Here is a 22,648-nt window from a genome sequence, read left to right as displayed (position 1 = left end):
TGAGCTACATATGTATGTTGTGGCTTAAGTTGAAATAAAAAAAAGTTTATTGAACACGCTATTTTAATAGGATTTGTTAGACATGAAACTTACATACTTACGTAGTATTATTTTAAGATGCCTGATCGATTGCACTCAGTACTTTGCTATGGGTTTTAAATTTAAATTAAACTTTTCCAGCTTCAGCTTCAAAACACAATTAAATTTACTATATTTTATGCACTTTTTTTGGCTTACGATACAAATTAAGAAAAACTTATTTGAACATAAAATCGATACATTAAAATTTGTCAACAACGGTTTATTTATTATTTATATATGTATTAAATAATAATACATGTTTGAAAGCGATAGGAAATCACAATCAATAGAAAAAACACCCGATTATTCATTTTAATACTCACTTTTGGCACAAAAATACTAAATTTTCAGTTAAAGGCTGCAAAAGCCAAATATCTGAAAAATTACGCATTTTTTAAACGCTCGTGTCTCATAAATGAAAATACACCATCAAAAATTACATATTCGAATTCAGTGGGTCAAACTTAGTAAAAAATGATTAGTCTCCGCTCCAGTAAAAAAAAAACCTGATTTTTTTTTGTTGCTAAGTGTAATTGTATGTCGTTTCTACATTTTAAAACCCCCCAATCGGACTAAATCTACAGAAACAATCCAATAATATTTCAATAGATCTTCCTAGATACACTGCCATTTTTTATATACATACATATATATCAGGAAGGCCTAACAGGTAATCCACCCGAGCTAGATTTGATCTATTTTTTCAACTACTTCTAAATATCAGTTGAGATTCAAACACCTATCAAATAAAATAGAAAAACATTTCAGATTGCATCATAAAAAATGGCAGCATCTATTTCTAACTGAAATGCATAAATACTACTTGTGTATTTGGATCTTTACTATAAATTGATCATTTTTTTGTTAAGACCATTTATTATACACGCATACTATGTAGGCTTAATTTGCATTGCTCTGGCAGTCGAAGCGTAACTTTGTAAGATATTATCTGATTCTATGTACTGTTCGATTTGATTTATATGTACACACACACACACACACACATATATCGTTTCAGTTAGCAGTGCATATACGTATATATTTATCTGTGTAATAATAGCGATAGTTTAAATTAAAATGCAATATTTTCAAACGACAATATTTGTTGTGTAGAAGAGGGACTGCTTTATGCGAGCGAGACGATAGCGCCGAGAATTCTCACCGATGCCAGGATCGTAAAAGAAATTCCTTCCAATACGAATAGTAAGTCGTTGTTAACACAGATGGAAACGTGTGCACAGAATGCGCATTTGAAGTTTCGCTTTGAAAATGTTTGTATTTCTATTTCAGGCGAAGACAGCGGCATTCAGGAGCATCATGGACCGCTACCGCCGGAAAGCTCCCCCGTCAGACTCGGTGGAATTCTTAAGGGTGGCCGGCTTTGGAAGTCTATGGAAGGTGTCAGTATTAAGCCAGAGCCCCAGCAACAGGTATGTGTTTGGATATTGCCATTGATATTAACTGAAGTGTAGAAATTCCCAACCGCCGAATCCCACGTTGCAGAAAGCGTGCATACATATCCAGTGGAGTCAAAGGGGGCCCACCCAGGGTTAAAAAATTTATATATATTATATATTTCTATCATATATCCTATAAACATGGATGTGTCTAGATTAGGAATAGATTTATATTCGGAAACTGTTTAAAATTGTGTATTTAAATCTTACTATATCGTCAAAGTATAATCAAATGTTATTTTGAAAGTATGAAGTAAATTTAAATCGCTATTTGATGAATCGTCCTATCAAAATTGTTTTAAGCAATTCAGTTTATATTATTCACGGAAATTTGTTTATTCCCATTTTTATTTCAGTAGGTAGTTGTTACATAGGTATTGGTATATACATAATCTTGAGGTTGGAAATGGGCCCGGCAAAAGGGCCCACGCAAATGTTGAAACTTATATTTCGAGCCTAATAAAAAAAGTTAACCGATCCTTGGGCTGTTAAAGCAGGTAGTAGTTGTTTGTGTATATCGTAAGAAATTTGTTTTGTTGAAATACCCAAACTTTAGGTCCCAAAGTGCAATATCCTATAAATTTTTACACACGTGAAATAGTTAAAAAAACGTTATTTAATTTGCCTGACAACCCTACATATGTAACATATGTAGGGTTGTTAGGCGTCCCGATTAATCGGGATTGTCACCAGTTTTAAGTGTCCCGGTGTCCCGAATAAACCTCTCGGTAGTGCCGGCCTTACACCCAATGGAGCCCTCGGGCAATTTTTTCTAAACACCCAAAGAAAAAAATTATTAAAAACTGGATTACTATCCTCCTTTTTCCCGGCCTTGGAACCTTGCTACAGATTCAGAAAGTGTCAACAAAAGCATAGAAACCCAAATGTTTGGATATAATTCTTGTAAATTTTGCTGTTTTATAAAATTTAATACAATGAATGAAAGGCTTTTAATGCTAATAATAATACTCGCGGTGATCTTAATTTGAAGATTGGCTTTTTCCAGTAGATTGTTTGAATAGAATTTGCCGAGTACAAATGTAGGGCCTTTGGCGCTCTAATTTTAATTTTAAAGCGCTTTTGACGCATCGAACGGCGCCCTAACTTATTTGGCGCCCTCGGGCACCGCCCGACCCAGCCCCCCCCCCCCCCCCCCCCCTTCTAAAACCGGCACTGCCTCTCGAGACGCCCAAATATTCTGGTTTACTACTTTTTAAATTCCTACAGAAGTTTTTACCTCGGAATTATAGCATAAACTATAAACAAAAAGTCGATGTCTGGACCAGACAGTCTGGTAACACTACAGCAATATTCAGCAATGAACTATTTGTCTCTGTCTTATACTTTCTGGAGAACTACGTGTAGAAGGGAGACAAAAAATGTGTATCAGGCATCAATCGATTTATATTGAATCGATAATTTTCTCACACTGAGAATGATTCACCACACGCAGAATAGACACTGTCAAAACAGAAAGACTAAAAGATTTCTGTGATTTTGCTAATATTGAATATAAAAATCTACTCTCACATTCAAGCTATCACTAGTCACTGGACCCTGAGGGGGCCGTTTATTGTTCAAATAATGTAAATGCATTGTTAAAGGTTTGCCGAACCTTTTTTACACATCATTTACAATAATGGAACAATAGACGGCGCGCTTCCGGTCCTACCTCTAGCTATCACTATTACGTGCAATAGAACGCACTTTAAAGCTATTTGAAGCTTTAAAAGCTTTTTTTTTAAACCTTATTAGATTATTTCACTAATCCTATCAGTCTATCTTTGGTTTCTTCGTTGTAATTGTAGCACTTTTCATTTACATATATTAAAAATAGAAGCGAAAAAAATCAATTAAGGTATTTTAAATATTATCATTTCGATTGAAAATATATATATAGAAAAGTCAAAGATCTGATTTTTTTTGGGGGTGGGCGTATCCCGGTATAACTTGAAATCTGAAATCTTGAAAATGAAATCTGACAACCCTATGCATATGTTATATAATTTAAATTTCCCGCAACCTCAAGTGAAAGCTTAACCCTTTGAGTGCTGACGTCTTTTCTGTTGAAAGCCCGCCACGCTGAAAATTTACAATTAGAATTATTTAGAAATCCAATAGAAAGCAGGTATAAAAATTGTAGCTAATCCAAATGAACCCTAGATAACTACCGCCGAAGATTTCAAGTTTTGTAAAGGTATGTTTAGACTCCCTAATATATCTTGCAACAATATAAAATAAACAAAAGAAATCTATTGATGAATGTATCTTTCCAAAACTAGTTCCATCTTCTTCATTGTTGTTAAAATGTAATGCTCACAACCTAAATGCCAAGCCACAATCTATAATACTCAGCAGTTAGGGATTTCCATCGGGTAATTCTGCTATGGTTATAAATTCAGAAATTACGGTGTAAACTAGTCTTTATAAACGTTGACAAATCCGTTTTTTTTTCAATGCTACCTGGAAAGCATTGAAGTATAATGTATAGTCATTCCTAACAAAAGTATCGCTTGAAAGCGAGCCATCGAGGAGAGAGACGGAAAGTCAGAAGAGAGACAAAAGAGTGAGGAAAAAAAATTCGTGGAAGTGATCGTCCCTTATCGTCCTTTGACGTTCAGGGTGGAATTGGGCATATTTTTATTTTATCTATTTACGAAGTATCAATAGATAAAATATTAATTTTAATTCAATTTAAAAATACAAAATATCACTTTTTATCTGTATTAACAGCTTTTGACCCATAGGAAGTTGCGCTTCCACCTCTTTCCCACCCTTGTATCAGTGGTCCATAAGGGTACTCCACTATAACCAAGGGGACTCAAGTTATCTTTAATTTAAACAATTTTCACGATAGTTACAATACATATAAAGAAATAAGAAAGGCGTTTACGCAAAATTAAGTGAAAATTTTAAATAGCTGCCCAAGAGGATTCCTTCCTTGGGAGTGTTATCAGCCCCAAAAGTGGAAGCCTCCTAGTCGCGAGAATTTAGTTGAATTAGAAATATATAAATATACAAATATGACATATCAATCAGAATGACATATTATAAATAATGTAAGTGTGTTAGTGTGACAGTACTATACATATCATAAATAAAAGAATTTTAAAATCCTTGGAAAAGAACTGTTTTGTAAAACAAATACCTTTTCGATGAATATTTGTTAACCAAATTATATTTTTTCGCAATGTAATAAACTCTAATTTTAACAAAATTTTCAATGGTTGCGCGAATTAGCTGTAATCTATGGTTTTGTATAGCAGGCTGATCTGTAGAATGCACTAAAAATATTGGTACCCAAAAATAATTTTAATATTTTAGAAACTATTTCTACGTTTGTGATTTTGTTTGATAATGTTTTCCCGTCATTTTCATTTATTAATTTCCTTATTACAGTTTCACATTTCGGGCATATTTGGAATACATCAGATGATGGATAACATAGTCCACCCAAATTCCGCAAATTAATGAGCTTGTGAAACCACATTTCTTCTGTTGCTAACAGACTTGCAATACAGTCTTTACATTTAATTTTTTTCATTAATAATCGAACTACACACCCCGAGATGTAACCGATAATTTGGCGACTATTATCTGACAACATTTGCGAAACTAATTCATAATTCAAAGATTTTGACGTTGTTTCGCTATATCCTATTTCAACAATATTTTCATCAATTTCATCCTCAAAACGATATTTTGAAGACGTTTGATTGATTTGTTGAATAGCTGATGTAAAATTTAGTATAGTAATATTTTCAAGAGGTATGCAGTTTCCATTAAATGAAGATTTTAGTTCTAGGTGGTTTAGTAGCTTCTTGTATATTGATTTAAACTGGCAATTGGGGTTATTATTATATCCTCCATGTGATCTGATGTTTCCAAATAGCAACTCAATGTGATCCTGACTAAATTTGTAGGTTGGAATGAATTTTAAACATTTTTCATCCTGAATTATATTATTATACACAGTTTTCAAACTTTGTATATCAACTATAAGTCCCAAAAACCCAGTTTTATTTTTAGTTTCGATCAAATTTTTTATCTTTTGAGTTATTTTTACTTCCGTTACTCCATTTATTTTCTTTGTGGTTTTCGTTCTAATGGTTATTTTTAGTGAACGTAGATAATCTGTAGCATCATCTAAGAATTTAAAAACTTCATTTTTATTCCCCTCAAATAATGAATGTTTATACACAAGATGTCCTAAATTTCGAGAATTTAATATGTCAAACAGATTGTTCATTTTTTGAATAAATTTACAGGTGGCTTCAGAATTTTTAAATACAGGCATTTTCGAATCATCCCTACAAAATTCTATTGCCTTGGCAACACTTCGACTTAGTAATTGTGTTGCTAATTAACCTTTATTATCTGATTTCTAAATAAAATATGACGTGACGATAATTTGTTGGCTATATGAAGACCTTCTAGTTCTTGAGTTTTATTTAAATTACATACATACGACCATTTAATTTCATTTCCTTCGTTATCGAAAAAAAATTTTTGAGATTCAAATATGTTCCTAACTAACTTGATCATATGGCAAGCATCCAGAAATACTGCCACATTTTTTCCTGTAGAAGGATGTCTAAATGTTGAATTTACATTATTTATGTCGTCAATTTTGCAACCGAGAAGTTTCATCGTGGAAATGTTGGTACGACAACCATCATTAGTTTAAAAAAGAATACGGTGTACGGCCCTGTTTTTCAATGAGTGAGCTGGTCCGAATATCTATACGCATGTGCATCTATACGCACGGCCTGGGCTGAGATGTTCGGACTTTGTCGAACTAATACTACCACACAATTTCACTAGTAGAGCCTATTTCAAAGAGATCCTACTGCTACAGAGTTTAACAAACAACTGAGCAAAACAGCCGATATCTCCGTGCAAACGGAGATTTTGTGGCAAAATTTTTGGAAGCAAAGAGCGCTTCTACCCATTCTACTTCAATGATGGAAAGGCTTCGCAGGTATTATTCTTGTTTACTTTGTACATGCAAAATTTACAACACCTATCGGCGTTTTGCAAGCGCATGGACTTGTCAGCAAAACGCCGATCGGCGTTGGTCAGCATTCAAAGAGTTAATTGATCCAGGAAACGTTGCACTGAAGTAATAGATAAATAATATGCAATTATTATCACTTTTTTATTAATTAAAAACCTGTGTACTTTAAGACTTATGAATTATTAGCCTTTATTAAAAGACGCATTATTTCAAACTCCAACTGCGAATATTTTGTGAAAGTTCAATAATTTTTAAAATCAACAAAAGATCTTTTAACTTTTTCCCTTCTTTGTGCTCATTTAGGTGTGAGCCATTAATTTAAACTTTTTTATGCCTATTCTATATAACAGAAAAAATGAGCATTGTAACTCAAAAAAATCACATTTTTCATCAAAATGAGGACCACTCTAATATGTATGTTAAATAAAAGATTTTTGTTTTATTTCGGATGACAATTTTTAAAATGAACTCTATGACACTTTTATGAAAATCTGTTTTTCGTTCATATTACATACATATTTCATATATGTATATGTACGATTAAATCGATGATGCTTTCAATCACGTCATATTTTTAAGAAAAAAATTGTATTAATAGATAAATACATATAATATAAAATATATATGTAGAGTCGTTTTACTAAAACTGCATCCGTACACTTAATATTTTCATTCAAATTCATACATATGTACAATGTTGAATGGGTAATTCATTAATTCCGTACATTCTGCTCGTGCTAATATTTTTGTAAACATTTGTTGACTGAATTCAAAATTAAAACAGACAATATTTATATAATTTTGTACCAAAACCGATTAAAACTCCATGTGTGCTTTTTTTTAAACTGACCCTTAAAATAAAAAAAGGTTTTTAATTGCATCAAATGGTATCTTGTTGATGGTGCAATCATAAATAATAAATATATTATTCATTGGTTTAATGTTTGTTAGTATTGTCATGAAAACATTATCAAATTTATTACAATTTTTAAGCACTTCACATTTTGTATTAAAAAATGTTTTATTTTATTTTGCGTATTGGCTAAGACAACCACGTACCATTGCAAATAATTTAAATATGTACTACTAAGGGTATGCTTACTACAGGGTATGGTATGTACTACTTGGGAAACACTGATGTAGTATACCAACAAGAAAAATTTAATTTCTTATTGTACATATGTATTTGATAGTATCATAATGGTATAAAATTATCTAAATTACAGATCGACACAGAAGAATCTGGAAACTATAGCAATTCAGCCAGTGACGAAGAAGGACGAGCAAACAGAGCCGTTCGTTTCAGCGAACCTCCTCTTCACGAGGGCTATGACCCTGCTAACTCATCAGCTCAGGACAATCAACAACTTGGTGGAGAAGACGCTCCTAAATCCCATTTAGCATTGACATTCCGCTTGGGGAACCACCTGTTGTCCAACAACAGTCTCAGACCCAACTCAGCTGTGAGGCAACTATTTCCAGCAGGCCCTCATCTTGTAGCACCACCCCAGCGTGCCGAAGATGACAAACGATACTTGGTGACTACAGAATCTCTGAGAGCTTTCGAGGAAGCCAAAAGGACCAGACTACCGTCTGCTTACCGGGACGAGGATCTGAGCATTCGAAGGAACATAGACAGAAACACCCTACGAAGGTCACTAATCAAAATCGACCCACGCAAGAAGACACCGTCGAAGAACGACACGTCGCTCACGGAAAGGATCAAGATGCTCACGTGCAATATAGACGAGGAAGAAGCAGAAGCAGAACCGGAGCCGGAACAAGAAAGGATGAGCCCTTCGGGAGAGGAGCCCAGAGCAAGTACCGTACCTTCGGCTAAGAGCTTCTCTCCATCGAGCTCGAGCAGCGCATCCAGCTGCTCATCTACGTCTTCCACATATAAGAAGCTCACTGAGATATTCCCAAAAAGGCAAGACTGCATAACTGAATGCAACGAGGAAGGCAGCAACGTCGTAATAATCCCACAAAACGAAAAGGGCATAATAGTTGGAGATGTCCAGAACGATAGGAGGCAATACTTAACCAAAATCATGCCATGTGGGGCGAAACCCGGAGAACGACTTTCACTGTCCTCCACAGGGACTGACTTCTCCTTGACAGATTTGGAAGCTTCTTTAGAAATGCCGGCACCTGATGTCCTTGCAGGAACTCCAGGTATGTTGCATACGCTTAAAATTTATTCAGTTCTTTTCTTTGAGATATGTATAACAACTCGATATGGAACAGGTGCTGGGGACGGTGATGAGTTGGCCAGGTTTGTCCAGCAAGATGCTGCTCGCACGGAACGTCTCAGGAGACGCTACCAACCCTCAGCGGAGAACAGCGACGAAGACGATCAAGATGATTACGGTGGGTCAAAAAAATAAGTCTAAATTTTCCGATGATCGATTTTCTAAATATAGAATGGACGCCCGAAACGATAAAACGCCGAGGCTTTGCGAAACTCAATTAACTTTCACTAGGCATATAATGTTACACCATACCTATGTTTACATTGTATATACATATGTACATACATACATGAATGTAAAAAATCTATCTGAAGAATCTCGTCAACATATAACCAGTGGTGTCATCTAATTTCCGCAACAACAAATTTCCAGAAAAAAATATTCCAATACAAAACTTCATACATTAAATTTATCTTATCAGAAATTTGTTTTTAAATTAATTTTGTAGCCATACATATTTAACAAAAGCCAAAGGGTTTACAGAAACTCTCAGAAGCCCTGGATAACAACTCTTCATCATATAATAAAGATCAATCAACCACACAAGCGGTTGTTTTGAATAAATTATGATTAATTTTTCGACTTTGGATTGATCAGGATTCCAACGGAGACCTTCGGTCAGGGGTATAAAGCCTCGGTTTGGATCCACGAACGAGATCCTGCAGCAGATGCAAGCCCAACTCCAGATGGGTACGACTACTCCAACAACAAGACCTGGTCACGTCTCTTGGCCATACTATTCCGAATCTAACCTGACCCAGCCAGCGCAGCATGAGCACGCGCTACACAATCCTGACGGAATGCACACCAGGTTAGTGACAGTTCAGATCAAATTCCAAGCCCAAAGCCAAATACAGCTTTTATGTTTCTTATACTTGGTCGAAACGACTTGTTTCTAGCAATTTTTCTGTCCTTACTACTTTTCTTGTCTTGTCTGCAAACTTGCCTGCTAACTGATATACTTGCTACAATACATTATAATTAGAGGTAGGATAGTAACAGTGCTATCCATTGTTCCATTGTTGTAAATCCTTTGTAAAAAAGGTTCGGCAAACCTTAAACAATGCATTTACAACCTTTGAACAATACGCGGCACCTTCTGGGTCCGGTGACTAATTATAATAAATGCTTAGAAACGAAGTTGAGAGATTCATCTCTCTGTAGCATCTATTACAAATTTATCAGCAGACTTGTCTGCCGAACTTGAATTGGATACCATTTTAGTACCAATCCATCAGCTAGCTTTACCCCTTTCAACTACTTCACTCGCCCGCATACTCAAAATGAATTGTTCAATTTACAGCAGATCTTCTACGGAAGACTTCCAGCAGAAAATGGGTAGTTCCGTGGAACTGTCAAACCAAGCAGCTCGCGACTGCTACGATCTGCGCAACCACAACGTTCCAGAACATATGCAACACGTGGAACACATGCAACACATGCAGCATGCGCAGCACAAGCGCATTCATGACGACACCATCTACCAAAACTGCGTCACCTACGCCAATATCAGGTGATGATGAACTTCGAAATATAATACAGAATAGGATGGAAAAAATTAAATGTAAATTAGTATCTTGAAAATGTGCACTTCATTTGAAAAATAATTATTGACTAGATAAATGAAACCACCATATAGTATAGTATTATACCTATATTATGCCACAAAGTCAAATTTCGGAATGGACATTCTGATTTAAAATTGTTTGGTTCCAACAACATAACTGGATAACAAGTCATTCCCGCAACATGTCATGTCCCATTTCGGAGATGTTCGACCGGGGAGTTCCAATCGATGGTCGATTCTTTCTATGATTCTTCTTCGCGAAGTTATGAAAAAAGATTTTTTAGAATTACCGGTAAATTGCAATCCCTATTCGTAACACAGTAGAGATATTGAAAAATGTTTCTGGAATAATTACTATTATGATCCTAGTACCAAACCGACGAGAAAAGTATAGAAACAGAGAGTTTATTTAACGAGAATTGATGTTTCCCAGGGGACCCCTTCAAATTATCCAAGATTTGAAAGGTAGGATATATGTAAGTGAAAATGCAACGAAATTCATATATCATATTGATGAAGTTATGGGCTACAACTTGTGATATTATACAACTTACTTTCTATTAAGCATTAATTTTCAAGCTACTACTTGTCAAATTGTTTCCGCCCCACTCTGTATAAGAATTCGAATAACCTACATATGAGAAAATTTGTTCCAATTGAATTTAATCTTAATCTTTTCAGATGTAGCGTGGGCGAGAGAGATCTGTACAGTTCTCAATCAAGCTTGGTGCCTTTGGGAACCATGTCCCACATGGCGGCCGGTTACGACAGCCAATTGAGGAATCATCGACGTCCAGAATCTCCTCCTCCCATCAGATCTTACCATCAAACCATGGTGCTGATTCCCTACAGCAACTTACACCAACCTCACTACTCCAATACTATCGATAGATCCTATTCGCACACACACGCAATGTCAGGTGAGTCCCACAGATATCAGTGAACATCCACTGTTTTGATATAAAAATCGTGAATAGTAATAGATTAACGTTCGTACAACGATTAAAACAATGCGAATTTTAGAGTTATAGTTTCAAATTAGAAATGTTCTTCATAGCAATATACATACGTACTTGAACTCGTGTTCTAGTAATGACTAGTAAAATATCATTTTTACGGCCTTTAGAATTATAGATTTATGTATAATCAAAAATATATAAATTCTACAATACTGGAATCAATGAGAAGTAAAGGACACACATATAGAGTAAAATAAAAAAAAAACAAACAAATAATAATTATAATATTTTTTTTATTTCAGACGATAGGGAGAATCATCGCTATCGTCATCGTACATATAAATAATTTATAAATGATACAAATGAATGATAAATATATAATAGAATGATATAATAATAATAATATTTCTACAGATAAATAATATATAAAAATAATAATAATTAATCAATTGATAATGTGCGCCAGTTGTAATATAACAGTTGAGTTTTGACAGCTCTGATGTTTTTACGAATGCTTTAGAATTCAGTGATGCGTTAATATTTGCTAGGTATTACGAATAAAGGTAATGATTAACGTATTACGATAGCTTTAAGAATGTGTTCAAAACAAAATAAAAAATGGAACTTTCCAACTCAATTTACTAGTCGAGTAACGTTTTCACGAAAACCTAACTTCTCCATCTAACATGGTACCAACTTACAATTGAACTGTATTTTCAGTTGTAATATATTTTGACAAGTTGGAATGTACATAATTCGCCATATGAATCACTTACGTAGGTTAGACGGAATATATTCCAACTGAAAATACACTTCAACTATAGCGGTAGTTGGTACGAGGTTAGTTGGAATATATTGAAATATATAACAACTGGAAAGGGTGACCGTGAAAAATTCGACAGCGAAAAAATCGAAAATATTCGTTTATCATGAATATGAAAATATATATACATATGAAAAACGGTTAGTATGTACATATATATATCAGTGGCGTGCGGTAAAACTATCTCTACCCCTGTCGTACATCGAGCAGGATACAACAGGAACAAGAGGAACAGGATATTTCTCCCGTATCCTGCGCGCGCACATTAAACAAGGCTGTATGACAAAAAGAAAGATAATTTCACCGCATGCCACTGATATATATATATTATATATACATAGTACCGTTTACCATGTACGCTTTTTTTTTGATCTTTCGACTTAAGATCTTTTGATTTTCGATCTTTGCCTTCCGATATTTCCTTTTTCGATCTTTTGACTTTCGATCCCGTGAGGTAGACCCCAACTGGAAAATACACTTCAACTGTAACATGTGTATGTAAAGTTTTAAGAAACAACTCACAAGTCAAAATTGAAAGATCTTATAATGATATAAATAGTCAATTATTTATATAAAATTTTGAACTTTGAGTAAAAGTGAATACAAACAACTTTTAATGAGAATCAATTCACAGTCAGAATTTCAATAAGAAACTTCATCGGTTTAATAATGTCACAATCAAATGTTTCAACAGTTTAGGTGTTGAAGTTTGGTCCTTACCAATCCAAGTAAACTTTTCAACTTTAAATGTGATTTATATTTGTCACAGGGGAACAAAACGGTTCGCACACGTATCAACACCAAGCCGTAAACGATCAACCCACCCTACTGAAGCTGAGCCAAACTTCTCAACAATTAGTAGGAATACCGTTTTCGCAAGCCGGTGTTCCTATGCAGGTACATATAATTACAATCGATCATTTGAATTCAGTAGTACATTTGTGAAATTGTGATTTTTAACACCATATTGTACTTCGAACAGATAACATGCTCGGCGCCAGCAGCCCACATTAGAACAGTGCCATCTCGACCCGTGGCCAGACACATGATTTGTTACTCAGAAAAGGTAAAACACCAATGAATTCAGATACTTATCCTATTGATTCATTAATACAATTTACAACTTTCTAGAAAGATTATAAATTGTATCATATACATATATGATATCGCTATTCTGTGTGTCTGTCTGGGTGTGTGTGTATGTATGTGTGTCTGTCTGAGATAACGCTCGCCGTACTATAATAGTCGTTTCAATTCGACATGCATATGCACGTCACAGCTAAACCACTGCCAAAACGCATACGAATATATATTATAATAACAAAAGAAAAAAAATCTATATACTTCTATATATAAACAACTTCTATATTCTATACACTGTTCGATATCAATGTTTCCTCTAGGCATATAGACGGCGCCAAATCTCTAAGAATTTTCCGCCATCTATTGAAAATTTATTTAATTAATTAATTAATTTTTCTATCGGTGTTTTAAATTGTTTATATGTAGGTTGGTAGGTAGTTTTTACCATTTTTTTTCATATTAAACAATTAAATATATTTAAAAGGTATATGAAAAAAATTCGACCGCGTGCGGATCGAACACGGGACCGACACGTTTTTTTTTAATTTTCTATTACAAACCTCCTTTACGTTTCACTTACGATTAAAATTCAGGAAAAAATTTGCCTCTTATCCGATCGTTTTCATACTTTGCCATATTTGGTCATCAATATAAGTAAATGGATCCTCCGCCATTACGATAGAGATAAAATATCGTTTAAGACGCGTTTGAAGTTTGCAAATTTTAAATCTGGGTTGCGTTTATGTAGTCATTAGTTTTATACATAGATGGTGGTAGTAAAATTAAATTATTGGTATTTTTATTCAAAATAATAATTTATTTTTATTTAATAACGAAATATGCCAACACCCATGCGATGATATTTCATCGGTTAAAACAATAGTAATTCTATAATAGTATTGTATTAGTAATACAATAGTATTATAGAATTGATAATAATTCTACTAAAGCAACAGTAATAGAGTATTACTGTTGCTTTTGTAAAGTTATTATCAATTTAAACTAATCTATGTATTTGCTGTAATGAAACATTACACTTTAATCTTAAAAGAAATAGTCAAACATTCTCTCTTTACCTAACAGAGATTCAACCTTGCTTTTATTAGAAAAATTCAACCATAATATGTACATCAATGAAGGAGATTTATAGTTACTTGTACTTATATAACCTTCATATACCTATGTATATACATATATGTCATCAAATAGCAAAGCTAAATATTACAATGTAAGCCAATATATGTAATTCTAAATTAGTATCAAACTGATAATACATTTACATATTAGTCAATGTGGAAATGTACACTTTTATTCATTTCCACTAATTTGAAAGTATTCAAATATATTTTATGTGTTGAATCAATAGTGTTGATTTTAAGACTATGTAACTGATGGGACTTTAATATCATCATTGATAATGATTTCAGGTGGAAGCTCCAATGTATCAAGCAGCTCCGGGGTCCCCAGTTGCAGTCAGAGGAGCTCCGGAAGGTGCTCCGGCCCAGGCTGCTTCTCCAACTGTTCCTCACAACTATCCGCCACACAATTCATTATACTACGCTATGAATGTCTGACAATTAGAATAAATTTTCCAAAAGCATAAAAAAAATTTAAAACAAGGCCCACACTCGACGAATTTAAAATCTCTCGAACGTGTATTATATACATATATATGTACATATATATGTATATATATGTACATATATATATATATATATATATATATATATATATATATATATATATATATATATATATATATATATATATATATATATATATATATATATATATATATATATATATATATATATATATATGGGATGTCTTTAGAAGCGAGGGGCTAACGTGCAGTATTAAAAAGTTATATAAATTCAAAAAAATATATACATATATATAATGTAGACTTTGAAAGTCAATACACTTCATTATTGTAATATTATTACAAGAAAAATTAATGTTATATATTAAATAGGTATATTGGTTTGATTGATGAGTATCGGAGGGGATGAAATTAAAGTACGTTGGTAAAAATGAAGTCAGTATTATTCAATACGTTGTTTATTTGTTTCGCCTTACTCTGTTGGTGTTTACGAGACTATTTTTCGTTGTATTTGCGAAATGAGAATTTTATTGAACTTACACAATTCGTATGAGATTGTTCACCGATTAATTAATTATTAATTATTATTGTTATATCGAAAAGTGCAAGTTTTAGACGCGATGCAATATTAATAAATACATTGTTGAGACTGCCATTTTAAAGTAATAAACAAAACACATTTACATATATAGTGATTAAGTGTCGAGCTAAACGATGATCGCACACAAACACATTTTTGGATAGGCCGTTTTAATCGTTTCGTTTGCACATTTTGAATTTTTCTATAATAGGCGTTTTTGAAGAGTTGTTTTGTTATTTTTTTATACACATTAATTATAGTGGAAAAAGTTATATGACATTGAATTTAATGCGGGCTCTTCACTCGCCCGTGAAAATCGCGCCGCGACTCAATGAGTGTGGTGACATATTTTTACTACTTTTTACTAACCCCTTAGCGCCAGTGGCGTAGCTAGAAATTTTGGGCCCTGATGCAAAAATTTCGTCCCACTTCGTAGCCAGTTTGTTCGCTCCTGATTTTATTTCTTCGTATGAATTTCGTAATTTACTAACATTATCATATATACGATTCAACACCAAAGTGGTTTCGTCTAAACTTTAAAGTAAGATTTCGTTTCTGAAAATTTGTGATTGACACGCCTACTTAGCTTATACGTAAGTGTATAACAGTGGCGTGCGGTGAAATTGTTTCAAATCGAGCGTGGGCCGTGATGGTTTGCATCATTCTGCGAAATGGTAGCTACGCCACTGAACTTCGCACAGAGTTCTCCGCCAATAACGGGGATCGTCGCAAACCGGTATTCGACAGCTCGGCGACGAAGGAATCACGTTTTCACCGTGTGTGTGAGTCTAAATGTGAGTGTGTGCGTTTCGCTTCGTCGTCGTGACGCGTCCCTTCGTCGCGAAAAACAATACGGGGGACACCGCGAAGCGCGAACTCGAACGCGCGAAACGCACACACTCACATTTCGACTCACACACATGGTGTTCGCGGCCGCGCACGGTGCGAGTGAAGAGCACGCTTAAAGAATTTTTAACTATGCGTTTGAATCTTCTCTCATTTTCCACGAGTATGTTATTACAACGCATATTATGAACCGACTGTTAGAATTGGAATTATTTATACTTAAATGAAAGATTATAAATTTGACCGTGTGATATGAGATTTTATAATGATCTTTAGGGGGAAAATAAATTATTGTTGATTTATCAGAGGAGTAGGAAGCAATTGCAGGAATAAATTGAATGTATGTAGGTAAATAAAATCATGTTAAAATGATTTTTTTTGCCATAATTGCAGCGACGTAACTAGAAAACCTATAATTTTTTTTCAATAAATACGTCATAGTTGTAAATCGAGCAAATTTATTTCTGTAAATAATTTTTCATTCTAAGTTCTCATACCTTAATCAAATAAACATATACAGGGACAACAAACGGTTAGAGTTTTTTTTTCTTAATGTTTCATATCATTCTATTATGATAACCAATAAACATTTTTAGTCCTGATTTCAAAGTAATGGCCCTCTTAAAGGTTTGATCTGGCAGTATTATATGAACGTTAATTATATTAGTGTTGTCAGTTAAACTAAATAAGTAGTCGGTTACGGCGTTGCTCGTTTGAATATACTTTTATGTGCCAAAAAGGTTATTTTATCAAATTATTACATATTCTCCAACTTGACAGAGTTCCTTATTACTGTTCGTAAATTCTTGAAAAATTAGTTTGCAACACGAATAGTTGAAATTCAGTGAATAGTTAATCTGTAATAAAAAAGGTTATCCATCTGGATCCATGTTATTTCCATGATCCATAATGTTTAACACCAAGAGAAATATGTGATATCCATAATTTTATTATTTTGTAGAGGAAACATCACCAATATATCCTCAAACATGATGCCTTTATTTATTAACATTTTTATGGTACAATTATATTAAAATGAAAATGGATAAATTTAAATCAATATCTCAAATGTCTAATCATACAGATTGATGATGACAAAATAAGGTTTTCGAATACTCAAAACTTTATGTCAAGGAAATAGAAATCCTACTATGACCAAAATATAAATAGATTACTTATAGCAAAAGAATTAAATTTAAAAAAATATTTTCAAAATTAATAATCAACTGTTATTGGTTTACTTTAGAAGTAATATTGATTTATAATGTGATGATTAGATATTAATCATAGGTACATATTAAAAATAATAAATATATATATATATATATATATATATATATATATATATATATATATATATATATATATATAAATATATATTAATACATACACAGAATGAAACTGGTGTTATTAAATACAAAAATACTTTTATAAAAAAAAAATAAGCAATTAAAAACTTCTAGGAATGTGAAATTTTAGTTTGATGTTTTAGGAATGACTTTTTCGAGGAATATATAATATATATTCAAAATTAATATTCCAAAAAGACATTTTTTACAACAGCTTTACGACAAAACCTTTGCGTAGCTCACTTTTAATAAACCTATATGTAATATTCTACCCCTCGTCTAATGTGAAAAGGTTTTAGCAATACTTTAGATTTAATAATCATTATCTTGCATACATACATACATATACTTTAAACATTTAATAATTTTTTTTTACATATTATATCACGTAATAAACATCGTTTAGGTGTATTCAACTTTTTGGAATATTAATTTTATCACTCTGTTCAAATATTTAAATAAAATATAAATGAATAGAGGAAATTCATATATTAATTATTAAACTGTAAAATTATTAAAATAATATTTAAAAATTATGTAGAACATAAAAAATATGTTATATAAATATAAAATAAACGTATATTAACTATTCTCAATCGTTTTATTAATCAACATTATTATATTTGTATATACATATGTACATATGAGCCGTTATGTTTGAAAGTGGCGGAAGTCCAATTTTCAATACCAAAAACACTATATCTGTTTGGCTTAATTCACAAATTGTTATCATTTCTTTTAATTCGATAGAATCTCAGAAAGCAGAATAAACGCATTACAGGCCCGCAGTGTTTTTAAATATTGTAAAACGTAAAACATTTTAATGTTCATTCAGCGTAAGCCGTTCATTTGGCGTAAGCCAATTTCAAATTTAACTTAAAGTTTCAATAATTACAAAAAACAAGATTACCGACTAAGCGTCTTTCAAAAAAATCAATCTTCATCCATAATATGTACATATTTTTGGATAATTTAGAATTTCCTTAACGGTTGTGTAAAAACTCCAAGAAATTAATCAACAAAAAAAACAAAAGTTGATAAAAAGAAAAATGCAACATTTTATTACGTTATCGTGCAAATTTATGGCTAAAAGATATTGTTTCATTTTTTATTTTCAATTTATAATTCCCGCGTAGAATTAAATATTATATAAAAACTTTTTAAAAAAGTGAAACCTATGGATTAATTTTAGAATGAAAATCCCATTTTCATAGTTTTTACAAATGGCACATAGATGTCTATTAATAAAGTATTTCTTAATAAATCGCAAAGATGGCATTAATAAATTATTAATTTATTTAAATAGTATTAAAAAATATAGATAGATGTCGCAAAATACATGAATTAAAATATAGCACAGCAACACAATTACTTCTACAAACTACACATAGATGGCGTTCAATATAGTCTTTGAACAAAACACACAAACGCCACCTGCAAATTATCGATTAATTTCAACAATTTCTAAAAATACACTTAGATGTCGCTGAAAAACGCAATTTAAAAAATTAAAAATATAATAATAAACACATTTATTTTTACGCCTTGACAAACGCATAGCGCAAAACTATAAACGCCAACGACAAATTCAACACCCAAATCGACGCGTCATTAAATTGCAAAGTAGACGCGCAGGCTGGCAATTTACGAAAGCAACGCTTCGCAAATTCAAAATGCTCCGACGAACGAACATTTCAAAGTTGCGATTGCGCAATGGGTGTCGAAACTTATTATGTATGGTTGTCTCGGTCGGTTGCGCGAATGAAGTCACAATGACAGCGGCAATCGCGATGCATTGAATTCTATTGGTAGAGCGACCCGGTAATTGCTATTGGTAGAAATCGGCCGGATGTGAGAGAGGGACGGAGACACCGGCCGAATCGATAATTCGCATCCCCGTCTCGCTCTGGCGCGCGTCGACCCGCGCAAAACCGGCTATGACCGCCCCTCGGAGCGCAACAAACAAGCGATGCGCGGTGGAACATTCGTAAAAACTAAATGAAAAGAAAAGAAAAAACCGAACAAACAGACCGACGAGAGGAAAAAAAACAAGCATGCTATCTCGTCCAATTCAACGACGAGCCGTGGCGAACGTGCGCTTTCCGGCGAGATGAGGTGGTGGGAGGAGGTAGGCGAAGTGGGATTCGCGCGACATCGATTGCACGAGGCGTATCATACGCACTGCGACAATATTGACCCCCCGCCGATTATAGTTTGTGTGGGCTGGGCGAAGGCAAACTTTGCCCATTCATTATGGCTAGATAGTGTCGAATAATCTGTGAGTCGTTAAAAAAACACAACGCCGACTCGGACATTTTCCCACAATGCCACTCGAACTACAATTTTTAACCGTCAAATAGATCTTCGAACCCATTTTCGTTCCTAAATGCGTATGAAAATTTACGGTCCACCTTGCGTCACAAACTTTGAGTCGATGACAACTCGAAAAATGATAAAATGCAGGGGCGTCATTTCATCTTATTAAGTTTCTCCTACATTTCTTCAAATGTTGGAATCACCGTTATCGATCACTGTCCAACTTATGTCAATACAAGGATAAAAATGTGACCATGTACGTATGTCATAACTAAAGCCCGGACCCTGAGGGGGCTCTATATTGTTCAAATGTTGTAAATGCATTGTTAAAGGTTTGCCGAATAATGGATAGCACTGTGACTATCCTACCTCTAGTCATAACTAAAGCCCGGACCCAGAAGGTGCCGCGTATTGTTCAAATGTTGTAAATGCATTTTTAAAGGTTTGCCGAACCTTTTTTACAAAGGATTTACAACAATTGAACAATAAACGGCACGCCTCCGGTCCTACCTCTAGTCATAACTAAAGCCCGGACCCAGAAGGTGCCGCGTATTGTTCAAATGTTGTAAATGCATTGTTAAAGGTTTGCCAAACCTTTTTTACAAAGGATTTACAACAATTGAACAATAAACGGCACGCCTCCGGTCCTACCTCTAGTCATAACTAAAGCCCGGACCCAGAAGGTGCCGCGTATTGTTCAAATGTTGTAAATGCATTGTTAAAGGTTTGTCGAACCTTTTTTACAAAGGATTTACAACGATTGAACAATAAACGGCACGCTTCCGGTCCTACCTCTAGTCATAACTAAAGCCCGGACCCAGAAGGTGCCGCGTATTGTTCAAATGTTGTAAATGCATTGTTAAAGGTTTACCGAACCTTTTTTACAAAGGATTTACAATTGAACAATAAACGGCACGCCTCCGGTCCTACCTCTAGTCATAACTAAAGCCCGGACCCAGAAGGTGCCGCGTATTGTTCAAATGTTGTAAATGCATTGTTAAAGGTTTACCGAACCTTTTTTACAAAGGATTTACAACAATTGAACAATAAACGGCACGCCTCCGGTCCTACCTCTAGTTATAACTAAAGCCCGGACCCAGAAGGTGCCGCGTATTGTTCAAATGTTGTAAATGCATTGTTAAAGGTTTACCGAACCTTTTTTACAAAGGATTTACAACAATGGAACAATAAACGGCACGCTTCCGGTCCTACCTCTAGTTATAACTAAAGCCCGGACCCAGAAGGTGCCGCGTATTGTTCAAATGTTGTAAATGCATTGTTAAAGGTTTGTCGAACCTTTTTTACAAAGGATTTACAACGATTGAACAATAAACGGCACGCTTCCGGTCCTACCTCTAGTCATAACTAAAGCCCGGACCCAGAAGGTGCCGCGTATTGTTCAAATGTTGTAAATGCATTGTTAAAGGTTTGCCGAACCTTTTTTACAAAGGATTTACAACAATGGAACAATGAGCGGCCCCTTGGCTATCCTACCTCTAGTCATAACTAAAGAGCGGTCCAACTTTGAGCCGTTATTTGTTCATTGTTTACCGTGCTTTGTTAATTTTTATGATGAACCGTTTTTTATACTCTCTAGCTTTAAAGTTTGCCCTGTTTCCTGGAAAAAGCGCGCTCCCGGTCCTACTTATAGTCATAACAATTAACAAATATTAATAATTACACCACCACCCACCAGGTGAAACAATTCCTAGCGACGCCACTGTCTATGCAAATTACAATTCGGTGATTATTCCGCAAAAAGCGATCTCGCGCACGTCACTAAAATCTCGATTTCCTGGAAAATAGACCCAAAACACCCTGTTTCCTGGAAAAACCACGCTTTCGGTTCTACCTCTAGTCATAACTAGTGGCCGGACCCACAGCGCGCCGTTTATTGTTCAATTGTTGTAAATGCTTTGTTAAAGGTTCGACGAACCTTTTTTTTGTACTCTAGCTTTGTAAATAGACCCAAACCACCCCGATTCCTGGAAAAAGCACGGTCTCTATCCGTAGTCTAGTCATAACTGTTATGACTAAAGAGCGGACCAACTTTGCGATGTTCTTTGTTCATTTGCTCTCTAGCTTTGTACTACAAAGCTAGAGAACAAAAAAAAGTTTCACCATAAAAATTAACAATGCACGGCGCAAAGTGGCTCCGGGCTCTAGTTATGACTAGAGACCGGAGCCACTTTGCGCCGTTTATTGTTCATTTGCTCTCTAGCTTTGTAAAACAAAGCTAGAGAGCAAAAAAAAGGTTCACCATAAAAATTAACAATGCAGGGCAAACAATGAATAATGAACGGCGCAAAGTGACTCTGGTCTCTAGTTATGACGTCTTCGGCGGTGGAGCGTGCTTTTTCCAGGAAAGAGGGCATTTTGGGGCTATTTTCCAGGAAACAGGGCTAGATAGCAAAAAAAAAGGTTGACCATAAAAATAAACAATGGTGCGCAGAGTCGCGCCGGCCTATGTTTATGACCAGAGATAGGCGGACGAGGGGGCTGAAACGGGTTCCTATTGTCAATTTCTATTGTTTACCTTTTTTTTACTCTTTAGAGAGCAAAAAAAATATGTTAACAATAGAAATTGACAATAGGAACCCATTTATTTCAAGCTGGCGCATCACAGCGCCGGAGACTAGTTATGACTAAAGCCCGGATAACCAGGGTGCCGTTCATTGTTCAAATGTTGTAAATGCATTGTTAAAGGTTTGCCGA

The 22,648-nt window shown here is 34.3% G+C and overlaps 1 protein-coding gene across 1 annotated transcript in view; it reads left to right on the top strand.

Moving 5' to 3' along the window:
• Positions 1 to 14,840, top strand: part of LOC143922677 (uncharacterized) — a 163,645-nt gene extending 148,805 nt beyond the window's left edge. Inside the window, exons 4-13 of the mRNA XM_077446013.1 lie at positions 1,195 to 1,284; positions 1,372 to 1,511; positions 7,782 to 8,730; positions 8,803 to 8,925; positions 9,405 to 9,618; positions 10,111 to 10,320; positions 11,056 to 11,294; positions 12,926 to 13,053; positions 13,139 to 13,222; positions 14,667 to 14,840. Of these exons, the coding sequence (XP_077302139.1) occupies positions 1,195 to 1,284; positions 1,372 to 1,511; positions 7,782 to 8,730; positions 8,803 to 8,925; positions 9,405 to 9,618; positions 10,111 to 10,320; positions 11,056 to 11,294; positions 12,926 to 13,053; positions 13,139 to 13,222; positions 14,667 to 14,813 (2,324 nt within the window). The 3' untranslated portion in view covers positions 14,814 to 14,840. The remainder of the gene's footprint in view (positions 1 to 1,194; positions 1,285 to 1,371; positions 1,512 to 7,781; positions 8,731 to 8,802; positions 8,926 to 9,404; positions 9,619 to 10,110; positions 10,321 to 11,055; positions 11,295 to 12,925; positions 13,054 to 13,138; positions 13,223 to 14,666) is intronic.
• Positions 14,841 to 22,648: the final 7,808 nt, after the last annotated feature.

Source organism: Arctopsyche grandis, chromosome 2 (assembly GCF_051622035.1).
Source record: "Arctopsyche grandis isolate Sample6627 chromosome 2, ASM5162203v2, whole genome shotgun sequence".
Lineage (NCBI taxonomy): Eukaryota > Metazoa > Arthropoda > Insecta > Trichoptera > Hydropsychidae > Arctopsyche > Arctopsyche grandis.
The sequence above is the reverse complement of the archived record's forward strand: the minus strand, read 5'-3'. Positions and strand labels throughout refer to the sequence as shown.